Raw genomic sequence first — 18,406 nt, 5'->3', positions numbered from 1 at the left:
ATTATCAATTTCTTCCATTAATGAAAAGAAAAAAAAATGTATAAGATAGTTAGCACTTGGGGTAACCATAATTTAACTCAATAAAATTGATTATGAGCACATATTTCACAAGGAAAAAAAAACAAAGGTTCACAACTCACAAGCACCTCCTAAAGCAGATTGAGTCATAAATGTGAAAGAAGTCAATGAGTCAAGAATAGCATAGTAGAAACAAACTATGTTAAAAGTTTAAAGCATCCTACTAGGTACTAACCCAACAACTTAGAGTGTTGATGGGTAGTATTTAACATTGCCTATGATCATAACTAAGCTAACAAAGGGTGACCAATCATGTGGCAGAGGAAACTCTCCCAAGTGGGTCAATCTAACATTCCATAATCATCAAAAGAATGAAAAGAGAAAAGAGAAAACAAAACAAGGCATGAGAAAAAATAATTAAGATTATGGACTTTTGGAAGGAAGTGGAAATGGAAGAGTAGCTTTAGCAAAGCACCAACACATCCCTGATTTTGAGGCCATATCACGTGAGGATGGGAATCCAAATTTTTGCCTCCACTCATACACCTAACCAAACCGAAAAAACCTAATATAAAATATTATGAGCAAAACGTTATTGTAATAATATAATCTTGAATAAAGTAAGGTTTTATTATTTAAATTATCATGTAAGACCTAAGCTTTCCCCTTAAACTACTACTTTAGGACCATATGGAGCCAAACGGCGCTGCTGCCTCTCTGCCCCCCCTATTTTAAAGGTCGTGGCCTTGGGAGTTTCCCCACTGGAATCTATACACGTTTTGTTTCTGTCACAATCTCACAAGCTTATTCAAAACAAACCCTATTCACTCACACCCCACCTTTTGCCTTTTAACAAAGGAGGTAATGCAACATACAAATAAATATTCTTAGGAGGGAAAGACTTTTGAGGAGGGCAACCTCACACTATATTAGGTCTATTATCTAAACCTAATACCATTAATGCAAGTATATATAAAGTTTTACAATTGTCTCTAAAGAAAGATCACTATACTTGGAATTAGAGATTTCATTTTAAAAATTTCGAGCTCAAATATGAAAGAAAAATGATTACATATATCTTATTATATAACTTAAAAATCATATATAAAAAAAAGTATAATATTAAAGTCAGAATTTTATGATTTAGGGTTTGAATACCGATCCGAGAGGAATCTTCATAATTCAATCCAAAGGTCAGTTTTGAGAGCTCAAGGTACATCGTTTCATTTATCTATTGCGTGTACATAACATAAATACATAATTTATGAGAACATGAAGGTGAAAGTGACCTAATGGGGTGACAAGAATGACAAATTAATGAATTGTCATGTGCAAATAGACATGACTTTTTCACTAGAGTAAGAAAACAAAGAGAAAAGCATAATAAGCTCTTTTGACTCTCATCTTGGTTAAGGACAATATGCAGTTCATTTTTTTATACGCCTGTAAATGGTGGAGTTTAGTGACAAGTTGTTTTTGTTTTAACAGCTCCTAGGCCCATGCTGTCTGGACTCTACCAATTAGTATAATTTAAATTATAATTAAACAATGACTGGTCAATGTGATTTGAAATCTATCTCATTTTTCAAATATATTACTTGGGCAAGAACCGAAAAAAAAAAGATTAATCTTTGGGCCCATGCTAGAAGGGACTAAGGGGCTACTGTATTATTAAAATATGAATTTGATAATTTCTATCTCTATATATTTCCAATTTTTGCATAGCCTTTCAATCTCTAATCAACATGGGCTTGGAAGCCCAATGAAATTTTAATGGGCTTCACTCTTGTCCAACCTTACCCAATTTTGGGTAGGCCTTTGGCCCCTCAGACCAGACAGACAGCAAGTCCAACTTGTTGTTGGGTCTTTGAAGCCTAGCTCGACCAGTCGTCAAATGTGGCCCGATTTTGGAAGCTCTGTCATGAAGCAATTATGGGAGTAAAAAAAAGAGCTTGTCCTTCTTGGATTTCAAGTGTCTGCTCTGCTGAGCGCTGGCTAGTGTAAGGTCTCCGTTCCGCTTTCTCTGCGTGCGCGAGAAAAAGGAAGGAAAGGGCGGGAAAATGGAGGCGGCGGGGAGAGCAGTGTTGGTGTCACGGCCGGTGACGTTCGTAACTGGAAATGCCAAGAAGTTGGAGGAAGTCAAGGCCATCTTGGGCCAATCGATTCCCTTTCAGTCCCTCAAGCTTGACCGTACTCCCTTTTTCTCCCCCCCAAAATTTTCACTCTTTTTTAGTTTTCAACTATTTAAATATATATATATATATATTTACATTTTAATTCTTTAGTGCCTGAACTGCAAGGCGAACCGGAAGAAATATCCAAAGAAAAGGCTCGTTTGGCTGCTGTCCAGGTTTATATACCCATATTCATATGCTTTATCATTTGTAAAATACCCAGATATTTTTTTCCAAAAAGCATGAATATTATGTTTAAGAAGTTATATTTCTATTGGATGGGAAGGTGAATGGACCGGTGTTGGTGGAAGATACATGTCTTTGTTTCAATGCTCTAAAGGGTCTTCCAGGTGTTTATCATCTTCTATATTTTTATTTGTTTCTTTTCTTTTTGGGGTTTAGTTAATGATTTTTATTGTTAAACTATTTGCAGGGCCATACATGTAAGTTCTAATTCATTCTTGCTAAATTCAAAAGGTATAAGCTTTATTCTCACTTCAGTTTGATGAATTATAATTGGAGAGAATTGATTAAAATGGACAGAATTGAAATGCATAACAGTTTTATATTTGTGCTGCTGTTGTTTTGATATTGGAGAACTGAACCTGGTCAATTTATGATTATTCCACGAAGAATAGTTAGGCCACGTTTCAGCCAGCTTCTGCTACCAGCTTTCAAACCATCTATTGATTCCTTTGAGTTATTGTTTTTGAGGGTTTGATTCTAATCAAGTCCATTTAAATTCTCAAATGCCCTTTATGCATTATGTGTTATATACTAGCACACAAAAGATCATTGTTTCCACAGTGGAGGTTCATTGTGTTAGTATAATTCCCTGCTGAAAGGAGGGAATGGTAACTGCTCTCACTTGCAATAGTCCATCTATTTTAGAAGGATTTTTTGATATCTTCTGTTCCTGTTGTTCCCATTCCCTCTTCATTTTCTCAAATTTGATGCCTAATCTTTGTTTTGTTATGATATGAACAATATTAAATTAGATGATATTGCAAATAATATATGTCTCTCATAATCATCATTCTTTTTCAATGTTATGTTCACATTCTTGTCTTATCTAATGTGTTCTGCAGCAAGTGGTTTCTGCAGAAGATTGGCCATGAAGGTTTTATTCTCATCATGCGCTCTTTCATATCCTTTTATTTTGTTTACATTCATCAAAATTTTAGGCTGCTTCCAATACTTTCCTCTGATCTGTGACTCTTTCTAGGTTTAAACAACTTGTTGATGGCATATGAGGATAAGTCAGCTTACGCATTATGTGCATTTTCTTTTGCCCTTGGACCTGATGTTGAACCTATTACCTTTCTAGGGGAAACTCCGGTATGTTTCCATAAATTGTTATTCTGCTTTCTTCCCTTTACTCTCTTATCATCTCAACTTTAATTATGGCCAAGAAATGGTGTCAAATATGACCATAACAAAGGACAAAGCAATTTGGTTTTGGACTGTACAAATTTACCTTGTTTAGTGAATAAGACCAAAAGTGTTATACTAATCCGAATGTGCTTGTTTGTGTATGATGTTATTTAATTTAAATATGTTTTTGACAAGAATGGAAAAGAAAGAAGACAAGGAGAGAGAAAATGGTTGTGGGGGCGGGGAGAAGGTGTTTCTGAAACTTCAAGGCATGAATTGATATGAGTTACTATGAATTTTCTCATTTCTAATATTAAAGCAATGTATTGTTCTTAATGATCTGAACATAGTGCTGGATTTATGTTGATGGTTTCTTGGTCCATGAAAAGCTAAAAACCACATGAGGAGTATCCTGCTCTATCATCAACTTATTCTTTTCATTGTTATGTTTCTGAGTTTAAACTGCGTCTGCATGTCTGTATTTTTGGCAAAGAGATTTTAAACCTGGACCATGATTTCCTGCCCTAATTTACTGGGCAGTTGATGAGATGTTCAAGTAACTGAATTGTTAGTTCCACTTCTCTTTCCCTCAAAAAAGTTTATTATATACTGAGCCTCATACCTGACGCCTAGTTCAGCTGCTTGACCACCCATATGGAAGAAATTGAGTTGGGAGGTCACACAAACAATAAAGAAAAATGTGTTATGCATGAAAAGAGCATCGAAGCCACAGAAGATAATCTAAGATGATAATTTTCATGTAATATCGTCCTATTAATATTTAACTCTAAAATTTGCACAGATCTTGCAAGAAATCATTTATTAAGAACACTTCTGTCTGGGTTGCTTCTGGGTTCAAATGTTCAGCCTGTTAGACGCAATGACTTTTGTTTAGTATGTGCTATATTTCTTCCAAGAACGAGATGAATTAGAATCTTACACAGTAATACTGTAAGCTGCAAGTACTTTTGAAGTTAAGCATTTCCTAGCAGAGAAACATATTTTTTTGGAAAATGAAAGAGAAAAGATCGAACAATGACTAAGAGTGTTTGGTTCTACGCTCTCATGTGCAGAAAGATTTGTATATCATTGATAAGGTTAAAGACCTAACATCTTTGAGGATTTTCTTCAGTAATATCACTAGCATTTGGCCAAGTTTTCCAGGAAGAAGTTGCCTGGATTTGTCTGTAAATTAACAATTAATTAAAAAGGAGTAGGTGGAGGGATTTGTGAGATAAATTTGAGAGTGACTAGGAACACTAAATAATTCTTGACAGTACATTCATATTATGTCCAAGAATTATCACTGATTTAAAATATGACTGTGATTGCAGAATGAAATGAAATATACTTGCTGACATATCTTTGTTTTTATTTTTTGGCTGACATGTTAGGGAAAAATAGTTCCTGCTAGGGGACCCAATGACTTTGGATGGGATCCTATTTTTCAACCTGATGGCTATGACCAAACGTAAGGCTTTCATTTTTAACTTCTGCATTCTGTATTATGATCCATTATAATCCAGTCAATTAAACTAAATAACAGTAGGCCTTTTGTTGATAGAATTATGTCTTGATTCCTATAGATATGCAGAGATGCCGAAGGAAGAGAAGAACAAGATTTCTCACCGTTATAGGGCTCTTGCTATGGTGAAATCCCACTTTGCTGAAGCTGGATACAGTTTTAGTACTCCATCTAAAGAGTGAGCTAAAGATCTTCATTGTTGCCATTGCATGGTAGATTGTCAGACAGTTGCAAGCTTTCTTCAGCGTTTTCACTTCTCCTGATTCCTGTAAACGGTCTGTGGTAAAAAGCAGCAGAGCGTGGAACAAGGCTTGTATGGTACTTACTTTGTTTTAACAGGGACAACAATAAATGTTGCAATTTTATACAAATATGTTTGCCTAGTGCTTAGTGGGGAAAAATCTCCCTTACTAAAAATCATTGAGAACCGTGCTTTCAACTTAAAGGATGTTTCTTATTTGATATGTATCAATCGGTGTCCTGTAATGTAAGGCATGCTATATGATTACACAGCAATTACTGAACTAGATATGTGGACACTACCTATTTAATTTGTCTCATAAGTACATTTTAATATTTGATGAGTCTTAATTTGCAGACAAGTGACTGCTTTATGTTAGGATCTTCAGTTTTTGTGAGCTTCGAGACGGACAGATGAAGATTGGTTTTTAAAGCCAACCACATCTTCCATTGGTGGTAGACACCAGATATTGGGTTCAAATCCATGCAGCCTCCTAAAAGTTGCCTTCAAAAAGGTTGGTGTCAAAAATTTGTTGCAGGCCAACTAGAGAGAGTATAGCCTTTAATTTATTTTTAGGACTGCTTAACGAATTAAAGTCAGTGGGAAATGGGATTGAATGGATGTTTCATGTGACCAGCAAGGAGAAAAGTGGTCCATAAGAAATGTGTCATAGCTATACAAGCAGCTTACTATGGTTGAACGGGAGATGAGCATGATATTTCTGACAAGCTCTCCTTGTTTATTACTCTGGATTGGGCATACATCTAGGCCTGTTGGGGCACTATTTTCGTAGGCTTCTATATTTCACCGACTTTCATAGAAAGCACATATTCTCGAGCATTTATCTTTTTTGGCAATTTGCAAAAGATATTAGGAGAATGTAGAGGAAGAAAATCTCTCTTTTCAGGGCATTGCCGATGTTGATATTTTGAAGCTCAACAACGTGGAGTTCAATTATTCGAGATATTTATCTATCATTCAAGTAGTATTCTAGCTCAATCCACTATAACTCTTGTCAAAAATGCTTTAAATATGTCAAATATGTCGATTTCCCCCCCTCCAACAGAAGGTATTAGATGGCTATACAATTTTACATAGCTGGTCTCCCATCAGTTCACCCACTCCATTTGCATGTTAAAAACTGAGCTCACGATGTTAAACTTTATTGAGGTAAGAGATGCTGCTGGTCAGCTAATTTGGTTTTATCCTGTCACCCTTATAGATTGTGCATTTGGAAGAAGCTAGGATTCTGAATGAGATCATGCCAAACACAGCCCCGCGATAAGTAATCGTGGTCCTGATTTTCTGGATTATGTCACTCACAGTGCACAGCGAACTATTGTCTCTACTGTGCAGGTGCTGCAGCATCCCTTCTTTGAACAATTTATTAACATTTCGTGACCACACCATACTGGCATATTGGCAGACTACACGAGATAAGAATTTAAGGTTCAGCTTTGAGCATTTAGTGAAGAAAACAATAGAGGCGTTTGGGTTAATGCATGAGGGTGGAGGGGCGTAGTTGAAATGACAGTCGCAGTGGATTTTTCACGTGTTGTAGCATGCATATACATGTGCAAGTAGGGGGATAGACAGAGAGAATGGTCCCATCCCCATCCAATGCCTTTTGCAGCAGCCAAAGAACTTGTCACATGCCGAATGGGCCCCTAACACCACATGCAGAGCATTTGGTGAGTCCTTCATGGTCCACGTGAGTTTGGGGGTTCACCCTTTCCCCTATCTGCCTCACAGGCATCCGTTTAGTATGTTTTAGCCACTTCGTTGTTCAAGCTCAATCGAATTGTTTGGGACAAGGCATGATCCTCATTTACTCCTTGCCCTTAAACCAAGTGGCAGTGCATTAGCATTTCACATGGAAATTGAGTGAACCCTCTTGTGGGTATTGCAAACTTCTTGGAATTTGGTTGCCGGCCCGTCTACTACTTTCCCAATCAATCCTCTTCAGTTCCATTATCAAAGTTGTGTTTAAGCTTACGTTCCTGTATAACAATCGAGTATTTGGGATTTCCATTTAACCATTAATTGCACAATATGGATTACATTGCATTGCCTGATTGGTATATCTGCCCTAGAATTACCGGTGGTATCATTTTGAAGCTTTTCATACGGGGAAGAGATGCTGGTAGATTATTCGGTCATCAGCAACAAGAAGGCGGTTGAAGCCTTTAAACTAATTCCCACTTAAAGCAAATGGGTGATGCATCATTTGGGTGAGACCAAAAGCTAAAGAAAGTCATGATACAAGTAATTATTGACTTTTTTGGGTCATGTGGGGATGCCGGGTGCGCACATGAAAGAATCACTAATGCTGGCACAGGTAAGAACATGAACAGAGGAGCATTCCGATATCGGTGATAGCCACAATTGCAGAACCAAAAAGTGAAAAAAAAAAAAAGAAGAAGAAAGTTTGTTTCCATTGAGAAAGAAAAAGCAGAGAAAAGTAAAAGGTAAAAAGAAACATCACTGCTGTTGACTATGCATCATCTGTAACAAAGTCTTTCAATAACTCGGAAGTTTGACATTCATACTGTTGCTTGTATGACTAGACAATTGAAAATAAAGATAAAAATAAAAAAAGAAAGAAGAAAAAAATCACCAAATCATTCAGACCTATAAACCCAAAAGACAAAGGAGTATGTAGAGACCAAGATCGATGCTGGGGGAACAGAAGGATGGACCAAATGGTGGTTAAAGAGGGAAATTGGGTGAAGCTGAGGAAGACCGGAAAACTTTAGAAGGGGATAAGAAAAATGGACAACGCTTCCGCACCTGCTCCTAGACAGATTTTTTTACTTGAGTTGAAACAGGCCGAGGTTGAGAAAATTAACAGATTGACAACCAGAATGAGTGGAGTGGGTAGGACAATATAATGACAATGTGTAAAAAATGTACACTTGTCAAAATATGTGATGATGCAGGTAGATGGGTAACGAAACAATGGATAGAATATGGATATTTGGTAGGTAGTGATTTAGATTTTTAGAATAATGGCAGAAGGAAAAATCAAACAGATCGTAAATGGCCGTTTGTTCAGCCAATTTAATAATTTGATTGAGGGGGTATACTAGCATTGCCTGCCTCTGCGGCAGGGAAGAGCACCAGCATTGGAAGTCATGGCTCCAACCATGGAAGAGGACTTGGCTCCCAAGCTTGAGGCCCTTGCATAGCTTGCTGAGGCTCCAGCACCAGATGGAGTGAAGTAGGCACCATTAAGCAGCAGGTCTCCTTCTGAACGCCAGTTCCAGCTCTTCCACTGGCTTTCACCGGTGTCCACTCTCTTGGTGACCTACTCGAGCCAATCAATCATAAAATGATCAACATATTCAGGATGTGAATCTCACCTGGAGACTAAAAGAATGAGAGACTGAGACAATACCTCCTTTGCAAATGGGTTTGTTGGAGCTGCATATCTGTTACCCTGGCTGTTGATGGTAGGATTTGCACTTCCACCAATAGCATACATTTCCCAGTGAGTGTAGTCATTGTTCACCACATGGAAGTACCCATGCCTACACCTGCACATTAATTGTTCAAATTCTAGATCAATTCTCAGATCAAACTTTTTTACTTCCATTGAAATTAACAGGAGAAAAAGGATAACAAAAGGCTTTAAATGTGAAAGGTTGAATAGATTGCACTACCTTGGCATTCTCTGGATAAGTCCCTCTCCAAAGTGGTTGTAGGCAATGGTCACTTGCATCTGCTTGTCCCTTGTGTAAGAGTCACTGTGTCCCAGCAACATTACCTACATTTAATCACAGTTGCAATACAGTTAGCTTTACCATTAACAAGGATGCTACAGTAAGCTATTGAGCTACAAGAGAAGTATGCAGAAAAATTACCTCATTGTGGTGGGTGAGGTGGTTGTTGGAGATCGTAATGGCAGTTGAGCCCATGACGGCATCAACAAGACCATCAGCACAATTAGAGAGAGAATTGTGATCAACCCAGATGTGGCTTGAACCAAAGATGGAAATTCCATCACCATCAGCCATTGTCCTCCATCCAAAGTGAGAAGGTGAGCTTCTCACCATGGCATTGCCAGTAGGCTTACAGTCATGAATATGAAGACCATGAATAATCACATTGGTAACAAACTGGATCGTGATACATGCCCCGTTAGCAATATGGACATTCACTCCACGACCATCAATGGTCTTGAAGCTGTTCATGATCAACTCCTGCTTCAATTGAATAACCATGTCCCTCTTGAACACAATCCAAAGGGGCTGGTCCTGGATCACAGCATGACGCAGGGTCCCAGGTCTGGGGTTAACAGGGTCATCATCACCAGGGTCAGTGACAACGTAGAAGCGTCCATCACGGCCACCAATTGCATTCCTTCCAAAACCAATGCCACAGTCAGCAAGTCTCTTCCTGTTCTTTTGCCAGTTGGGGTCACAGCGCCAGCAATCATCAATGGGGTTACCAGTTCCACATGAGAAGAACCCCAACTTCCTCCTTTCGGTCACATTGCGAATATTCCTGCCATATCAAATGTACATTCAAACATTAGCATTACTATTAGTGTTACTATTAACAGCAACATATGCGTTAAAATATTAATTTTTCAAGGTCTAAGGATTTCAGGGTACTACAAAATTATTAACATTTCTGATTTTACTATGAAAAGGGTTAGTAAATTATTGTCGGTGGAGGGCTATACTTAACCACACTGTCCATGGCTGCTCCTCCTAAGGACCGTAATGAGATCCGAACAGGAAAGTGCATAAAGCCATAAACTGACAAAGGGCATAGTGGATGTTTTGTCAATTCATGAGGACAAATGGGTCTTTGCAGATGTAACGGCTAGGAATGCCGTTTGGTTTCATTTTAACGAAAAGAAGGAAAAGAGGGTGTTTGTACGTTCGTAGCTTGTCCTTTGGCACCAAAACCGTAAAAGCTGTTATATGCAAAACAGTATAAAAAAGGGAAGGAAAGGAAGAAACAAAAAATCTGCAGTTTTAATTACTAACACAGACAGTCCCTTACCAAATTGTTGTTTTCCTCCAACCATAAATTGAGAAAATGACTTGGCTTTGTTTTGTTTCCATTTCCATTTCCATTTACAATAAAAAAAAAAAAGGGTAAAAGGGTGGGGTGTCAATTATGTCATGATTATTGGGGAGAATGATGTTGCCAAAATTTGCATGACTAGACAATCAAACGTGCATCTACAGTCATATGATGTAATGAAACTTTATTACTCTTAGTTAAAACGGTTGATTTGGACAATTTATTTGAAAAAAATATATATGTGTACCCTCGAGTACGTGTAAAATGATAGAAAGAAAAAGACAGTAAAGAAATAGAAAGGCCGTGAGACACGGATCTGAGCATAATGGTGGTGGGAGGATATGCAGTTAAAAACACAGCAGGAGAAAAATATGTCATCATCAAGAATGCAACAGATATTTGTAACGTGAAGATTTTGATTCCCTCGGATGCGCTTTTCATCAAAATTGTGTTTTTTTTTTTTTAAATAAATTCGTCACTATATCAAAATTTGGCCAAGCATGGGTCTATTAATGAAAATGGGGTCGTTTGGTAACATCCAACAAACTAACAGTAAAAGTATGCCTACTACCATCATTAATTTTTGTGAACTACTCTCCTCCTTCGCACCAAAACTTCTCTCCCCTAACTCCTACTTAAATGACAGTAATAGATAAAAGCAATGCATGCAAGGAAAAGCAAAAGAGTGAAACAGAGAGACCCACATGTCAATCATGGTCTCAACCTCGGCTGCCACAGCCCCTGGGTCAGGCACCGCATGCTCATTCAATGGCTCAGCCTCTTCTGACCTGAAAAACCCAACCAAACTCGTGACTTTAAAAAAACCACCCAAAATAATATCAATTTTCTCAATGTAAGGACACGTGTCCGTTTGCCAAAGCGAGTGCAAAAATAGATGTAGACGACAGCAAGTGCACCGCTCAAAGGGCACTGTCCACTAAAAGTCCCAAAACCGTTAACAAAAGCGTAGCGAGGGAGGAGAGGGAGAGAGAGAGAGAGAGAGAGAGAGAAACCGCGAGGCGACTCGTCGGCGGGAATTACTAAAAGGACTAAAATGCCCTTCTACATTACACAGCCTTTTTACTTTATGGAAAATTGAAGGGGCGGCATTTGTAGTACGATGGTAATTCTGGTTAACTAACGAAAGAAAGGAGGAATCTGAATAACGGAATAAACGGTTGAGATCTAAGGATCTGGATCTCAACGGCTGGGATCGTTATTTTATGGTTAGACTGGATAAAATAGTACCTGTTCCCAACATCCAACGGTCCAAGCATGAACGGAAGGAGACAAAACTAACGGCTAAGATCACTTTTTAACAAAAATGTAAATGCTCCAAAAGAGAAAAAAAAAAAAAGAAGGGCAAAACGCCATTGTTTTGAGCTCTGCATTACCTTGCTGCCATTGTTGAATTGTTTGAGCTCTGCAACTTCTCTGTCTCAACATTGCTGTAAAAAAACATAGAAAAAAAATAAATTGAGAAAATACATAGTAATAAATGAAGGATGATATTTTATAATATTTTTGTAGTGAGTAAGGAGTCATTTCACTTTTCAGTTTGCATTAAGAAACGGCAGTGAAATTTCATTTTCTACGTGTTAAATGAAGGTTCTGAAGGTGGATAATAACGGAGGCGTTTTATACAGAACTCCACTTTGTTTTTATGACTTAAAGGCAATGAGCAAAGAATAATGTAGCTTAATTTTCCAAGAATATTTTCAAGATCTAGCACGATGAAAATTCTACATAATTTGGATAATAATTCTCTTTAAAAAAAGAAAATGATAATGCAGATTAAAATTTTGCAAGCGAAAAACCCCCCAAAAGAAAAACAAACATAGCAGAGGATTCTCTGTTTCTTTCACTAAACTAAAACAGAGAAAATGTAGGAAGAGAAAACTTGAAAACTGAAGCTGAAGAGAGAGCTAGAGAGAGAGAAACCTCGAAGTGTTGTCGGTCCGTACAGCGGCCATTGCTCCAACAAGAAACAGAAAGAGAACAGCTGAACAAGCGAAAACCCATTTATTGGAAACCGCCATTGCAACTTTCTCCGCTTCTTCGGTAGTTAAAAGCTTTTCTCTCGTTTTCTCTCTATCCAAACAGACAGCCCAAAAAAAATAAACAGGAAAAGCTAAGAGAGAGGAAAGAGACCAAGAGAGAGCCAAGAAAAGAAAAAGGAGGAGAAGAAGAAGAAGAAGCAGGGAGAGTCAGAGTACAAGCTCCAAGGAAACGGCCTTTTTATAGAGCCACGAGCAAAAACCCAAAAAAAAAAATGAAAATTAGAAAAAAAGAAAAGACAAAGACGACGCCGTGAGTTACCCAACCCAACGGTAGCGTTTCTTGGTTAGGTTTACTTTAACCAATAAACCTAAGTTACCTAACCGCCACTAACCGTCCCCTCTCGGCTCTGCCTCCCTCTCTCACGAGCACATCGTCGGTTCTCACGTGCCATTTTACCCCGGTTTTAAAAAGTTCAATTTTATTATTTTAACCGAGGATTATGCCACGTCAGATTTTACGGGCGTACGGGGGAGCAGATGTCACAGTTTCCTGCTGAATTAGCGGTATTGAATAAAGTGTTTTTAAGCATAATAAATATGTTGAATTTTATTTATTTTTTTATTTCTTTTAATAAAGAAATCAATTGGAATATTGGTGGTATGAATATTACGTGTGCGCCAATCACGGCCTTAGCAAAGAGAGAAAATTTGACACCAAACAAGGTTCAACGAAAAGGGGTACGAAATGGAATTCATTCCTTTTCTCTCTCACATGCTGTTGTTAGATATAATAATGAGTTATGTTTGTTTTTTAAGTCATATTTATGACTGTGTTCGGTTAGCGTTGAAATAGGAACCCAAATCAATAACTAAAATTAGTAATGCAATTGGAACAATAGAATTTTATGGTAAAGTTTATTAACCATGAAAATTATATTTGATAGTCCATGGAGAACACAATAAACACATGGATGTCTTATTGACATGTCTATTTCCTCGAGAAAATTGTGTACAGAAATATATATTCCAAAAAAAAAAACCAAAATCTCGGAGGGGATTTCCGTTTTGGTATTCAATTACAAGAGTCCAAATTGTTGTTCAGAGCGTCATGTGTTTCCCAGGAAATAATTCCTTCTTCCTCTTCCTTTATTTGTTAAATTTGAATTGCCCTATATGCAAAGGAAGTATCTGGTTTTGTTCGAGTCAAAAAGTCAGGGCAGTCAACTTTTGGACTGGAACAGAAATGGAGACTTCGAATTGTCTGAACTACATTTGACTGTATAATAAGGAAGAAAAAAAAAGCTGTATACATTAGCTATATATATATATATATATATATAGAGAGAGAGAGAGAGAGCTAATGCACATGTGAACTTGAGGAAATCATGAGCATGAAAGCCTGATAATGCCAAGAATATGCATGATTCAAGGAAAGGAAACTCATAGCAATTGAGCATTTCTAATAGAATTGTTAATTATCATCTGAAACAATTTAACCACCATTATCGAAATCGATGAATATGAACTTGAAAATAGAGTAGATTTTGGTCAAATGAGAGTAAAGATTTTAATGTCTTAGGTGCTTGTGTGTCAAGGGAGAAGGTTCGACAATGTTGAGCTGGGAGTGGATTTCTTGACCTGAATTTCTGCTATAAATACGTGCGTCTGAGGCTAGAAGTTATTAATTATTGATTAAATGGTCATTACTTAATTTCATCATTTGATTTGATATCGGGTTTGAATTAAGTGATAAATCCAGGTTTAATTTTGGTCCAAATTCGATCAACTAGCTAGTCAAGTCCACTGGACTAACTGATTTTGATGGTATAACTAAATATTAACAATAAATAAATTAATTAATTAAATAATTAAATATGTTGACAAGTACAAAATTCATCAAAAACAATATGAATCTATCACAAGTACTCAATACTAATGCGTGAAATTAATCAGTTATTTAAGCCAATCTTTTTTGTATACGATGAAGACATAATATTAATTGTCTAATTTGATGTAATTTTTCTTTTTCTATAGAATCATGTGATTATTTTTAATATTAATCCTTTTATTAGTTTAATTATATCCAAAAATTGAGTCAAATGGATAATCCAATCTCGTGAAATATTTCAAACTCTGGCCAAATTTTGTGGATCAATCAAATAGCAAAAAACTGTTTCATAATATTGATTTATGGGATATGCCTTCTTCAAGTAAAACATTTTTCATAACGAAAATAATTTTTTTTCCAATTCACTCTTGTTCTACCATTTTTATAATGAAAAGAAAATTCAAAAAGAAAATATACCCACTCACACACAATCCAATTGCTAAATTATTATTTTGTGAAAAGTAACAACCATTTTAAATTTTGGGTCTTGAAAACTCATCTAATAAAAAGAATAACGTTTATCAAAATTTTCATTTTAACAATTCAATCTTTTATCATTTTTTTTCAAAATTGACTGCAACATTTTCATTAATTTTGAAATAATTAGTAATCAACGTTAATAATGAACGTATGCAAATTTTTATTTGTTAAGAGTTAGTGGCTTTCACACGACAACTGTTAATCTCATTAATAATAATTACGACTTATTTTCATCAATTTTTTTATTATATAAGATCAAAAAAATTGTATCTTAATTTAAAAGAAATAAAATGTTATATCTTAAAATGAAGAATTTAGTGAATGTTGAATTCTACAAATGAGCATTTAGTCAATAAATAAATAAATTAATTAAGAGACACCACATGATTCTTGAAAATTAAAACTTGTTGGATTATTTCAAAATTCCATCTTTCTTTTTCCTTTGAAGTTAAACGACATATATTTTTTAAGAGATAAAACTAGTAAATAAATATTAGATTATTCCAAAGTAATGTGAAAGAGTTAGACCCAAAAATCTTCCCTACCCTTCCATGCCATTTGCTGTCCAATTGAAGAACAAGGCGGGAACAAAAGGAACTTTTAAATCTTTGCCATGGCAATGTTAAACCCAAGAAGATTAAGTGTTTTGTAATATCATTTCTTACCAAAAAAACAAAGTGTAAACCGGAAATTAACTATTTTCTTAAAATTTCGAGCCAAATTTTCACTATCGCCTTTTTGGGGGCACGATTATGTTCCCATGCAACAGCCAAGTGGCTCCCATCATGGCAACTCCTCCACGCTTTGTGATCCCCCCCTTCTGCTATTTGCAGCTTTACCCTTTATTTGTCATATGCCCAAAAAGGTGAAAACACTTCATCATGATGAAATTGCTAGAATTTGCACCATTGATTGCGTGGACCAACCAATCTCTCATGGGTTTGTTATTTTGGTCTTGACTTTCGTGAGTTCGGAAGTTAAAATAATTATGAAAGTTCAGGAACAAAATGATGATCAACAGAGCCATCCATTGTATACCAAGGGTCCTAATAAACCCTTGATCTATGCATCAGATTATATGACTAAGAGAAACATGAAACAAATAGTTCAGTTTGATTACTGATCTTCGTACTAAATAATCGAACAGTTAAAATTTAATATGAAATTATATAATTTTTGAATACGGAAAAATATTATAAGATTGTTCTTTGGGAAAAAAAAACCTAGCACTAATTGAAATCCATTTAAAATGTTTTGATTGACGGGTAAAATTATAGAAGGAGGCCCACAAAAAATTCATCAAATACAAACCAATTTCCACCCTTAACACACACGCAAGAAAGGAAGAGAAAGGATTGTGTCAATGAGTTTTTGTCACTCTTTTTATTTAATTGAATTGAAACCTTTTCCATAATTGAAAAGGAAAAGCTAGATTTTGTAGGCCAAGGTTTGTTAACCAGAAATATGGCCCCCAGGGTCTAACTTCATTTGCTTTATTTTTCTTTCTTTCTTTCTTTCTAACTTTAACCAAAGTAGGTTGCAGCCGAGAGTCAGGGGGAGAGAGTCTTGACCAACTTTCCCCTTCTTCCCATTTGGATTGACCAAAACTCCCGGGCACTAACCGAGGCAAAAGTCATTTGGTTTTGGCTCATGATCAATTTGACTTTTTAAGTTGTTTTGATTTAATAGTAAGTTGCTGTCAGCCTGCTAATTATGTAAAAAATAGAACAAAGTAATGTTAATATTGATGCCACTTGCTGAAATTTGCACCGAACTTTACTTATAGGGTGGCTGCCTCCATAGACAAGGTTGGGTACAGCATGCAAAGCACTGAATTTTTATTCAAACCCAAGGTCTTAATTACTTCTTAGTTTCACACAAAGCTTGTGGGGATTATTAATTAATTAGTCTTCTAAACTAATTAAGAAAATTAATAGAGAAGGCTTGGTGGGATGAAAATTAATCATCAATTTACTTTTGCATGAACTGAAAATTTCTCAACTTATTTTTGGTTTTTACAATTTTCTTATATATATATATATATATTTATATGCATATATAAATCTTCCCCTCTTTTAAAGAAAGTAAATTAATGTGTACTGAGTTAGGGTTTGCCAGGTTGGATGAAAGAGAGTTCAATCAAGGAGGGATATAAAATGAAAGGTTGAGAAGTAGGAGGTTTTAATTTGATAGCAGGGAGTCTTTGAGCCACGGCTAAATAATATTTGGATGGAGTAGAGCTGAAGTCTTTCTCATGTAGCATTATGTTTCTTTTTTCTTTTTAAATTATTATCCTATACATTGGTTGTGAGTTTAAATTCTAATATACTAGGAAAGATTAAAGCCAATGAAGTGCAAAAGAAAGGTATTGAATTGAATCAAATTGAATGCTCAAACTCTTCCATGGGAAGTGCCGACTAATTTACGAATCTTGGCCAAAATTGATGGGGAATATGAGCCCATGAATCCATAGTTAGATTCGCCCAACTATCTAGTGAAGGAGTTGTCCTACACCTTCATTGATTCAATTTTTTGGGGTTCTTTTCACCGTATCAACAGCTAGATAAAGCATATCAATAGTCATAGGGCAAGTAGGATTAAGCAGCCAAAAAAGGGGAAAAAAAAAGAGCAATGATGTATATACAAAGCTGAAAGATGAACCAAGTCGATATCTGTATTAATTCAATTAGGCATGTGCTTGATAAATTATGAACATGGGAAACTATCACTTGACCCATAATGTTCCCCAACCATACTCATTTGGCCATGAGCATCAATTTGAGCCATGAAATTTTGAGCATAACCTCTCCCCTACTACAAATTGCCTCAAGCTCACACTGTTCGAGTCCCATATCTCTGTGTTTCTTATTGGTTGATGCATGTAGATTAGGATCAGATCGTCCTCAAAAGTTCATTTGGTTGGATAGTGACATAGACCAAGCATGTGTGGCTCCATGTGCATGGTGGAACCATCGGGTACCACTTATCAACATCATCTCTCCTTTATACAACCCTTGAAAAATTCCTCTTGTTTATACACTCTACTCTTCTAAGCTACAGTTTCTCCGTAAGATATAACAATCATTTTCTTCAACCTACTTATCTATTTCGATACAATGTCAAAGTTCAAATTTAAAATTTAAAATTTTCTTTAATAAATCTTACGATTCCGTTACAATATTTAAATTTGTTCAAAACTTAAACATTTTTTATAAAAAGAGGTATCCATTTTCGTATTAGCTATAGCCATATGTACACGTATTTCCTCTTATGAACCATTGAAAGGTCAAGGAATAACTCCATTATCCTAATGTTGTGATATGATGGTAACAGTGCTACATCAAGGAAGCAATTTTGTTTACCAAAGACATTGCAAGACAATGAGACGTCATATGTTTGTTGTCAAGTGGACCCCACTAATTGCTAGTAGTTAATTTGACAATTCATCCAAAGAGATTTTGGATTGTTGCTTAAAATTCGAAAATGAGAGCTTGCAAGAAGGTGCCCAATAGTCTCACCCATGTTTCCACACAGTCACACAAAAGGTCATAATCATCAGATGATGCAAAAAAAAAAAAATGAAAGCTTTATGTTTCGATAGTAACAAAAAGGCAAAGATTTGGGTGTTTAATACAATGAAGAAAATTAGAAAAATCAAACCAAACGGAG

General features: G+C 36.1%; 2 protein-coding genes across 4 annotated transcripts; one reads left to right on the top strand and one right to left on the bottom strand.

Moving 5' to 3' along the window:
- LOC18602796 (inosine triphosphate pyrophosphatase) lies at positions 1,952-5,667 on the top strand. Of its 3 annotated transcripts, none has more exons than XM_007034405.2 (8): positions 1,952-2,208; positions 2,304-2,368; positions 2,479-2,542; positions 2,626-2,635; positions 3,281-3,312; positions 3,418-3,530; positions 4,961-5,037; positions 5,161-5,667. In XM_007034405.2, the coding sequence occupies exons 1-8, from the start codon at positions 2,079-2,081 to the stop codon at positions 5,201-5,203; spliced, it is 534 nt and encodes a 177-aa protein (XP_007034467.2). In that variant the 5' UTR covers positions 1,952-2,078; the 3' UTR covers positions 5,204-5,667. The 3 variants fall into 3 exon arrangements, with proteins under 3 accessions (XP_007034467.2, XP_007034466.2, XP_017975043.1); XM_007034404.2 differs by having other exon boundaries at positions 1,954-2,208; positions 5,153-5,667; XM_018119554.1 differs by having other exon boundaries at positions 1,962-2,208; positions 2,319-2,368; positions 5,153-5,667.
- On the bottom strand, positions 7,751-12,587 carry LOC18602793 (probable pectate lyase 1). Its single transcript, XM_007034401.2, has 7 exons — positions 12,311-12,587; positions 11,764-11,817; positions 11,074-11,157; positions 9,196-9,838; positions 8,995-9,098; positions 8,730-8,868; positions 7,751-8,639 (listed from the first exon to the last, which is right to left on the bottom strand). The coding sequence occupies exons 1-7, from the start codon at positions 12,406-12,408 to the stop codon at positions 8,418-8,420; spliced, it is 1,344 nt and encodes a 447-aa protein (XP_007034463.2). The 5' UTR covers positions 12,409-12,587; the 3' UTR covers positions 7,751-8,417.

Source organism: Theobroma cacao, chromosome 4 (assembly GCF_000208745.1).
Source record: "Theobroma cacao cultivar B97-61/B2 chromosome 4, Criollo_cocoa_genome_V2, whole genome shotgun sequence".
NCBI classification, from domain to species: domain Eukaryota; kingdom Viridiplantae; phylum Streptophyta; class Magnoliopsida; order Malvales; family Malvaceae; genus Theobroma; species Theobroma cacao.
The sequence above is the reverse complement of the archived record's forward strand: the minus strand, read 5'-3'. Positions and strand labels throughout refer to the sequence as shown.